Source organism: Sycon ciliatum (genome assembly GCF_964019385.1).
Source record: "Sycon ciliatum chromosome 5 unlocalized genomic scaffold, ocSycCili1.1 SUPER_5_unloc_1, whole genome shotgun sequence".
NCBI lineage: Eukaryota > Metazoa > Porifera > Calcarea > Leucosolenida > Sycettidae > Sycon > Sycon ciliatum.
Window position 1 is genome coordinate 21,904 of NW_027044462.1, and position 10,717 is coordinate 32,620.

The 10,717-nt window shown below is 45.8% G+C and overlaps 1 protein-coding gene across 1 annotated transcript; it reads left to right on the forward strand.

Annotated features, from left to right (window-relative positions):
• The first annotated feature begins 2,003 nt into the window (after positions 1-2,003).
• LOC135830307 (uncharacterized) lies at positions 2,004-5,485 on the forward strand. Its single transcript, XM_065342572.1, has 3 exons — positions 2,004-2,245; positions 2,415-3,387; positions 5,417-5,485. Exons 1-3 carry the CDS (start codon positions 2,004-2,006, stop codon positions 5,483-5,485), a joined length of 1,284 nt encoding a protein of 427 aa, XP_065198644.1.
• The last annotated feature ends 5,232 nt before the right edge of the window (positions 5,486-10,717 follow it).

Here is a 10,717-nt window from a genome sequence, read left to right on the forward strand (position 1 = left end):
TGTGGCTACCGCCCCCTCCCTCCATATTGGCCTATATTCTCTGGCAATGGGAAGGTGAAATAAATAAATAAATAAAAAATAAATAAATACACCACATCAGCAAAGCTCTTTCTTAAAATAAATTATAATAAATAATTGAACATTAACTGGTTTTGTAAATAATTGAACAAACGGTCAGGAGACAACAATTTGATAACCGCAATCAGTAATACAAGCTTGATCGACATTTGTGTAAACTTTATTCATGTAATGTAAAACTGTGGAGACGATGTGCAACAAAACGATGAAAATGTGAAGAAATGGTGTAGAGAAAATAAGGATTCAAACAAGTTCTCGTACAACACTCGTCAGGAATCTTCGTTGTACTAAAGAACACTAAAACAAAATTGAACTATTATAGAAAATCAAACTTAGAAACTATTAAATATAGAAAATCAAACTTAGAGAATTACAGACGTAGCGGACTCGCTCCCTTCTATTTACACTGCAACGTTCGAACACATTTTCGTAGTTAAAACAACGTTTCGGCATATAGCCCTCATCAGGTTTGCAATGATGTGCACTCTACAAAGGAGCAGCAAATATACTGTGCTGTGCTGTATTTGCGCCAAATGTGTCAGCTACAAAGGTGGCGAAAGGGATTGGTGATATATTAATATCCAGATACGATATATTCACAGTAGTGCCCAGCCAGCATTAGTGTTTACTTGCGGCCGCAAGTTGCGGATTTCAACAGCTTCTCGCAGTTTTCTGCTTGCTCTGTCGCCTGCCCTTGCCAGGACTGACACAGCCGAGAACACACTATCCGCAGCAGCTATACTCTCGCCAGAATGTTTGTCGTGCACGTGGTCACCCCATGGCTTATCGAGAGTGCGACGGCGTGCCTCGCCATTGTGCTCCCGAATTCTTGTTTCCAAGGAGCGTTCCGTCTCCCCTACATACGTTTCCCGGCACCATTTGCATTGCAATTCGTAGACTACATTCTTTGTCGTACATACTCGTTCGCCTCCAGACTGACAGGTAATGCAAGGCCCTAGTGGACGTCCTCTTCGTCTTTTTTCAGTAATGTTGGGCTCGTTTACACACTTGGGTGGTAACAGCGCCGAACGGCACAGTTGACGCCTGAGGCTGCCCGAGTGCTCGTATACGACACGTACCGGCAACTTGTATTTCCGTATTGCTTTGTTCACATGGTGGTGTACTTCATCGGACTTGAACGGTAGTTTAAGGAAGGCAGAGCGGGGATTACCGCGTCGTCTACGGCGAGGTTTCCTGGCAGCTTCCCTTGCTTCCGATATGATACTGTCTGGGTAGTTATTTATGCGCAGTTGTTTGTGTATTTTTTGTTCGCTCTCAGCTTGCATCATGGGGTTAGACGATAGTCGCTGTGCCCTTAGGAATTGAGATTGAGCGACGGCTAACTTGATGTGGTGAGGAACTGCCGATGAATAATCCACCAGTAGGCCACTACTGCATGCCTTCTGGAACAATTTGAATGACAGCTCTCCGGTTTGCCCAACCGCGATCGTTACGTCCATGTAGTCTATGCAGCCACTGTCACAACTTAATTCATGCGTGAATTTGATACGTTCGTGGCTGGCGTTGAATCTTTCTATGAGCTCCAGAAGGCGCTGCCTACCATGTGTCCATAGGCTACCAGAGTGGGACAGCCCTGGGTAGTCCCGGCCGGACGGGAATGGAGCATTCTCCGCGAACGCTTGTCATGGACTCGTGTGTAACAGACAATGCCAGACGGGTATTGGAACTGGGACCCGGTTTTGTACCGTCCACGGGCAAGTTAACCAGTCGTGAGAAATCAGAAGTGGTCACCTCCGTAGAACGGATGGCCTACACTTTGAGATGGCAGCAGGCGCGGCCTCAGGGTGTGGACCAGCCAGAGGACGACCACGATACCGGTACCGAGTTGTGATCGCAGGCTGTGGAAGCTAAAGAAGCATGGCTTCAAGCAACCGCCCAGAATGAGCCAGGATGGGGAAAGAAAGATGGCCAACTTCAAGGACGAAGTTTTGGCAGCATATGGCAAACAAAGACCTCCCAAGCATAATATGACGCAAGAGGAACGCGACGGACTGAGAGAACTTCGTCATGACCCCAGTGTAGTGATAAAGCAATCCGACAAGAGCAAGAAGCTAGTAGCTATGAAACAGGAACTCTACCTGGAGAAGGCAGAGGCACTTCTGTCTGACAGCACTATGTACAGAAAAGTGGATCTAACTATCACTGCGTATGAGAAAGAGATTAAATCCATACTGGAAGAGCAATGCAATGAATATGGATCCTGATCTTCTGACTGCAATACTCCCTCATGACACACGATTCCCGGAACTATACGGTCTTCCAAAGGACCACAAGCAAAATTTGCCCCTCCGACCTGTTGTGTCTTCTTGTGACAGTCCAGTCACAGGAATTTCGATGGTTCTCGAACGCATATTGCATCAACTGCTTGCATTTGTCCCATCGCACCTCATCAACACCAAAGACGAGCTAGACAATATCCGCACCATATACCCTGGCCTTAAAGCACCTGCTGGAACGATTCTGGCTACGATGGATGTGGTGGGTTTGTATCCCAGCATACCGATCGAAGAGGGCGTGAATGCCGTTAGTGACGTGCTAGAGCAACACCATAACAGAGTTGATATGCTCGGGCTGAGCGTGACCCAAGTCAGGACACTACTGAAGTTTGTTCTGAGTCATAACTACTTCAGATTTGGCAGACAGATCTACCACCAGCTAGATGGGGTTGCTATGGGGAACAACCTGGCACCTCCATTTGCCATCCTGTTTATGCACACCATTGAGACACGACTTCTTCAGGACTCACCCTTCCAACCTATTCTGTTCAGACGATACATCGACGATATCATCATCCTATGGACACATGGTAGGCAGCGCCTTCTGGAGCTCATAGAAAGATTCAACGCCAGCCACGAACGTATCAAATTCACGCATGAATTAAGTTGTGACAGTGGCTGCATAGACTACATGGACGTAACGATCGCGGTTGGGCAAACCGGAGAGCTGTCATTCAAATTGTTTCAGAAGGCATGCAGTAGTGGCCTACTGGTGGATTATTCATCGGCAGTTCCTCACCACATCAAGTTAGCCGTCGCTCAATCTCAATTCCTAAGGGCACAGCGACTATCGTCTAACCCCATGATGCAAGCCGAGAGCGAACAAAAAATACACAAACAACGGCGCATAAATAACTACCCAGACAGTACCATATCGGAAGCAAGGGAAGCTGCCAGGAAACCTCGGCGTAGACGACGCGGTAATCCCCGCTCTGCCTTCCTTAAACTACCGTTCAAGTCCGATGAAGTACACCACCATGTGAACAAAGCAATACGGAAATACAAGTTGCCGGTACGTGTCGTATACGAGCACTCGGGCAGCCTCAGGCGTCAACTGTGCCGTTCGGCGCTGTTACCACCCAAGTGCGTAAACGAGCCCAACATTACTGAAAAAAGACGAAGAGGACGTCCACTAGGGCCTTGCATTACCTGTCAGTCTGGAGGCGAACGAGTATGTAGGACAAAGAATGTAGTCTACGAATTGCAATGCAAATGGTGCCGGGAAACGTATGTAGGGGAGACGGAACGCTCCTTGGAAACAAGAATTCGGGAGCACAATGGCGAGGCACGCCGTCGCACTCTCGATAAGCCATGGGGTGACCACGTGCGCGACAAACATTCTGGCGAGAGTAAAGCTGCTGCGGATAGTGTGTTCTCGGCTGTGTCAGTCCTGGCAAGGGCAGGCGACAGAGCAAGCAGAAAACTGCGAGAAGCTGTTGAAATCCGCCACTTGCGGCCGCAAGTAAACACTAATGCTGGCTGGGCACTGCTGTGAATATATCGTATCTGGATATTAATATATCACGAATCCCTTTCGCCACCTTTGTAGCTGACAAATTTGGCGCAAACACAGCACAGCACAGTATATTTGCTGCTCCTTTGTAGAGTGCACATCATTGCAAACCTGATGAGGGCTATATGAAGAAACGTTGTTTTAACTACGAAAAATGTGTTGGAACGTTGCAGTGTAAATAGAAGGGAGCGAGTCCGCTCCATCTGTAATTCTGTATGAAACTGCAGGAGGCCTCACCGCTTCTAAACCTAGAGAAATAACAATAAAATAAGATAAATGAAATGAGATCATTGAACATCACAGTCGGTCATGTGTGTCCACACCAAAATCACAGCCGGTCATGTGTGTTTACACCACCGCAGAACATATGTTACTCCACTTCTGCTGGTCAACTGGACAACTTCTGAGGGTTTCGAGGTGCCGGCTCGTCGTCAATGCGATGGCCATGAATTTGACGTCTTGCTGGAGGCTGTTTCACAAGGGAATAATGCAGTCTCGGTAAAGTTATTATGCATCTCAAACTTCGTGAGCCCCCAATTATATTTTTCACTTCGCCCACCTTATTTATATATTTATTTAGAAAGGAAAAGGACATAAGGATACGAGTTAAGAGTAACTCTCTATCACTGTAACTGGATACTATATACAGTCAGAAAGCGCAATAATTAGGCACAAAACTGACAAGAGTACTGAGACATTCGACAGTTTTGTGCCTAGTTATTGCACTTTCTTACTGTATTATAGCATCCAGTTACAGTGATGGAGAGTTACTCTTAACTCGTATCCTTATGTCTTTTTTCTTTCTACATTTATTTATGGCTCAACATCCGAGTTTCAAATTTATTTATTTGTTTCTACTTATTTCTAAGAAAGGGTTTGCTCCCCACACTGGAGCTCGCACTATTCCGCCGACTTTACTTGACACTTGACTGACTCACGACTGCCATCCAGAGCACACGAGAAGTCTATCGAACCTTCGACTCGGCAAACCTGCAAGAAAGCATCGCTCCCTGCTCAATACACAGTGTTTCGGGGAATTCACCCCATATCAGTTGAGCTTGAGTAGGCTGAGGAAGATTGTGCCTGAAGAGCACCACTTATATAGTGCTCTCCAGGCACAAACATCACCAGGAATACAAACGTACAGAGACGCTCCATTTCCAGCGCGACAAACACTTCGTGAACACCAGATAGCAGCGTGAGTCAGTGTCGCTCCTGGACGGTGAGACCAGACGTTGAGGACCCTCGGTCATTCGCAACGCTGTCACCTCCAAACCAATTAGTCGCAAGCCCGCGCTGGGCAAAACAGTGTGGAGAGCAAACCCTTTCTTACAAATCATCGCCGAAGTCGCAACCGCTACTTCGTACACTTATTTCACCTTACCAAACGTAGTGAAATGGATGGGGATAACCTCCGCTGCAATCTTGGGGCTAATATTGAAAGGATTTAGGGCACGAGGATCTCACCGTAGCAATCACATAAACCAATGTGCTATTCTCTGGTAATACGATCTTGCCTGCATTGTAGGGAGGTGGCTTATGGGTACTGCAAACTCACACATCCACTACATTGTGCACATCCGTGTCAGTTTGCTGAATTGAGGTCGTTCATGATAGACACATGGCCCATCGTGGACGGGGTTTCCCATATTCTTCTACATACACCCTCTCCCCCCCCCCGACCCCACCACACAAAACCATGTTTCTACACCTCCAACAGCATCTTCTTTAGAAACCCCACGCGGGCACTATCACCAATGTGTGCTCTAGTTCAATCCGTTTCAGCTCACAACCGGCAGAACAATTCAAAACTTGTTGTCCTACATATCGTCGGGTTCCAACGGGACCCCAGAGGAATGCACGTACTTCAGACGTCTGCACACGTTTCGTTTTGTATTATATATTTGTATGAATTCTCCACAGGCCTAAACCTGCCTGGGCTCTCATTTATCTTTGCGTGCTTGCTTGCTTGTATTGCTGAGGGAACATATGCTGGTTTGTATTCGTGGGTCCCCATGGTGCATGGGCCACGCGTACTCATCCGGCGGATATGTGTGAATAATAATAATAATAAACCTAAATCGAGCGAGTATCCGTTCACATGTACATGTAGATCTACACGTTTGAACTGAGCGAAATCTATGACATTGCAGTAATTCTTACCCTACCATGGATGCACGTTCGATCCACACTCCACAGCGCTTTGGTGCATTTATATTTGTAGGGTCAATACAATAATTATACCGCTTGGTACAGGGTCTGCCAAACCCAGGTTTGTGGTCTAACACTGATGTGCTGCCAGCGTGCCAGTGCTATAGTAATGATGTCCTGTAGAGTATTATCTTGTGTTTCTATTTTTTGCAGAGTGCACAACACCCGCGGTCTCCACCCGCTGTATTCCACTGCAGTTTTCCCTATATAATCCATCACCATCGGTGCTACGGAAATTCTGTTGAATGAGGGAAGGTGCTGGACGAACAAATCTAATTTATCCCGACAGCGGGCATAAACAGGACATTTTGGCTTTTTGAATTTGCCCGTATGCTGATTTGGTGTGGTATGTGTACTGTTTATTTTTACTTCATCAAGCGAGCAGGCAGTGATTTGTTTCTTACCGAGCAAGGAAGCAGCTTTCCGTATGTGCAGTTCCATTGAGCCATAGTGTTTTTATTTTATTTTTGTGAAACCTTCCCGGAAGCAAATGCTGGTTTTAATACATTCGGGCAATTACTCAGCGTTATTTTCAATAATATTAATAATAAGCAAGGCACTCACAGAATGATGAAAATTCTTTATTGAATTTGAGGGGTATATTAGTGCAGCGGGCATGAATAGTACATACTGGCTACTGACAATAACTGTACGCTGGGTTATTGACGGTACTGGCGATACTGCCCGTACGGCTGTCGTCCCGGGCAGTGGAGAGGCCTCCCATGCTTAACCCTATCAAACATAGTGAAGTTGATGCGGCTGGCCTCCATCGCAATGTTGGTCTGACCACCAATGTTTAATACAACGCGTACTAGGACATGATGAGAGAGAAGTGTTGAAGGGATTTAGAGCAAGAATATCACACTACAATCCCATTTTCGTATTTTGATACCCCCCCCTCCCCTTTCAACACGTCCCCTGATTGAACGACCGTACCCATCGTGGGCGAGGTTGTCCACTGTTTTATGCACGCAAAACACTCAAACAAATACTAGGTTTCTACACCTCCAACAGTTTCTGCACGCACTATCACCAGTGTGTGCTCTTGTACTATGTCTTCAGCTCATAACCGGCCGACCAATTCAGAACTTGTAGTCCTGCATTCCGCCGGGTTCCAACGAGAACTCCGAGGAATTTACATACTTCATGCGTGTGCACACGTTTCACACGTACAATTTACATGCCTGCGTTATGCTAGCACGATGCTGTTTGCTACAATTATGAATTTCAAGTACAGAACATGGTTCCATTGTGTTTACTAGTATTCACGCAATCACCAAGTTTCCTTCGGAGGTGAATTCGTTAAGAAAAGCAAATGAAATTTCGCGACTAGTGTAGAAACAATGTAGAACAATAATATTATTATTTACAAGAGCGAGAGTTCCCAGATTGCCTAGAGTGCTCAACACCACAAGGATGGAGTATTACTAGAAAGGCAGAAGAGAACAGAGACAGCCAGCTAGGTCACTGTTGTTATGATGCGTTTCATGCACATAGCAAACTGGCTATAACTGTAGCGTTACAATAATGACCTAGCCGACTGTCTCTGTTCTCTTCTGCCTTTCTGGAACCATATTAATATGTACAGTGGAGCTCGCTTACTACGCACTCTGATAAGGCATACTCTTGCTTAGTACGGACATTGGCCAGAGCACGAGTGTAGTCATCCACACCGAAGTATGTTAGGATAAAATGTACATGACTGTGTATTATAATTATAACCTAACACTGGTTCAAAACCAGTGTTAGATAAACCTTGTTATAGTTCACGCATATTGTTAGATTGACAGCATGAAACAAGGTGGAGGACACTGTGTTCGGAAACAGTGACCTTACTACAACCTTCCGCGGTTGGCCGAGTCCCGGTCCCTGCGGACCATTTGAACCATATGGGTGTTGAACCCGGATCTGACCCTCATTTTGCTTTCGGGGTTGGAGACTACTCCGTACGTTCGTCGTGTATTCTTTGATCGCTCCTGGATGTCGTCCTAGTAGTCTTGTAGCTACGTAAACCTCAACTTGTATATAAACTTCTTTTCTTTCAACTTCTGCCCATGGCGAACGTCTCTCAGCTCGTCAGCTGTCAACAGTTACTGCCACCATCATGACACTGTCGCGAGAAGGTGCCCTCTATACACGGGGTTGGTGATGTCCCGACGCGGCCATGGGTAGGCCTTCACCACGTCGGAACACCCCGGCTACACGTTGATCACGTCAACTACTTCTGTTTGTAAATCACTTAGTTGCTAATCTTATTGCGTAGACTGGTATTGGTCAAGAAGATTTGAATGTTCCAAAAAACCTGAGCAATTGCAAGTGCCTCATTTTTGCTACACGTTGGTTACGTTCATGGAAAGAGCTGGGGACTAACCTCTATGTTCTATTCCTAGTCGCGTATACTTGGACTGCTTTAAGTAAACTTTAATTTACGAACCTGGAAAACTACAAGTCCCTCAATGTGATGTTATTTATGTGTATACCGTCAGAATTTTAAAGGTAAGAAAGCAAGCTCGAGTTACGTCTTACCTTTGCTGTCAACTCATGGCGAATGGAGTAGACGTGGAGGTAGTCAGCCTCGGTAGATATCTGGCTTCTTTCAATTTCCTTCACCTTTTTCGAACAGAACTACCTTGTTAAATAATACCTGTAAAGTCTACTACAGTACTACTTCCTGCCTGTCTTCATTGCTTTTCTTTCGACTGCTTCCTGAATCTTCTTTTCTGCCTTCTCCCCCCGGGAGCCGCTGGGAATTCCTGCTTATGATAATGTTCTTTGGATCGTAACGTTACTTTTCAGTCAATCTTCACAACCCTCAGCTTACCGGAACAGTATGCAGAAGCATGGCAAACGCAACCTTGTGTCAAAGCGAGAGTATACCGTGCTATGAGTCTGACATGTAGCATGAACACTTTTGTCGTTCTACAGGTCACACCTGTTTTGCACTACGAAATCCAGCCCTTGACATGCCTGTGAGTGGAAAAACACATTGCAAGCTACGCACGCGGCGGCAATTGGTGGTAACGTTCCGCGAAACACTGAAAACTACAGAAATTCAGAAGTCGCTGCATGCACCACAGACTCTGTTCGTTGGCGGCTCTGGAAGAGACTGAAGTCAAACATGTCAAAACAGCCAAGGAGGCTCTCTTTGAGAAAAATGCATCCATTCTCCTTTGTATACCCATTGAAGTACATGTAATTGAAGTACAGGTCTATTTAACTCCGCATATTTCCGCCACCTTGCAGTTGATGTTCCCCGTTTCTCTTCTCATCAAGCATTGCTTTTCTTTGTACATACTAGTAGTAGCACTGTTCTCTCAATCAAATGAACCCCTCGATAGGTCTTTGGGTCATTTCATCATGATAATAATAATATCCCCCATCCTACATGTACTCGTGACCACAGGCGAAGAAGGAGATACTCCTTCAAATGCGAGAGGTTCCAGGCTGTCCAATAGAGTGCTCAATGTCGAAGGCCAGAGCTTTCAACAATAATAAGACAATGAGAAATGTGTTTCACGCACTAAGCGATCATCAGAGAACTGTGGTCACGAGGTGATCATAATAATGTTTTAGGTGACTTTCATCACACTGCCTCGCTGATACACAGCCGCAGCCTATGCTGGTGCTACACATGCATACAAAGTAGTCTAGATTGGGAATGTGAACATATTAAAAAAACAAATAAATAAAATGGTGGATATTAAATTGATCAAGCTTTAGATGCAGTTCCCAAAGCAGTAGTGTGCAACTTCAGGACCTACAATTATTAGGTCCTTGGATCACGTTACTCTGCACAGGTGTAGATGTTCCGACTTACTGACTCTCCTGCCAGTATCAAAACAAAACAAAATGACGGATCAAACACTACGGCAGGTCCAAATACCGTGCACCAAAGTCACAATGAGGGGTTCAGAGGTGCAAGTTAGAGGGGTGCGAGAGCATGCCTAATGTTCACAGAACAGTGTGAGAGGAAGCAGGAGGACGTGTACTCAAGGTTAATGACATGGCTAGTGTGTGTGTGTGTGGAGATAGGCAAGTCACGTGTTCAACGTGCTTGCACAGGGAACCACGGGGAAGCCAGGATGGTGTATGCTTGAAGGCCTTTCGTTCAGGAGCTGGCTGAATATTTTGGCCATGTCGCGTTTCTCCGTAGAGCTCGGCCAGAATCATACATTTGAGGAGTAGGGCATTGGATGAATCCGCTACTTCTTTTGACTGTGCCGGTCCTCCCCCGGCCGAAGTCAACATGCGTTCTAGCTGAACCCACATGAACATGTACATGTACTTGGAGCTCTAGTGTCTGGCAAGCTTATTGACCACTGGAAATTATGATGGCACGTTCGGGTCACTCGTCCAGGGGTATGCGCTCCAAATAGAACTAGGAGTCGATGGTATTTGGGTGTAACCAGTTCCACCAAGGCACGCTCTGTGTACCCAGTCACCGTGTTGATTATCACCAGTTGTAGTTCAATTCACTATGATCATCTCTGTTCTGTTTATTTCAAAGGGAAAACCGTCACGTTCTTCTAAAGATGTTTTGAGACTTTTGACTATCCTCAGCACCTGTATTTTCTGAACGACGTGAAATACTAGCGGGTGGTCCTTCACGAATCTAAGC

Excerpts from the sequence above, each read along its gene's own strand:
- LOC135830307 (XM_065342572.1), top strand. The coding sequence starts at position 2,004 with ATGGCCAACTTCAAGGACGAAGTTTTGGCAGCATATGGCAAACAAAGA. Across the intron at positions 2,246-2,414 it reads GTGGATCTAACTATCACTGC|TCCAGTCACAGGAATTTCGA; the intron begins GTATGAGAAAGA and ends TTCTTGTGACAG. Across the intron at positions 3,388-5,416 it reads TACGGAAATACAAGTTGCCG|GGAGGTGGCTTATGGGTACT; the intron begins GTACGTGTCGTA and ends CCTGCATTGTAG.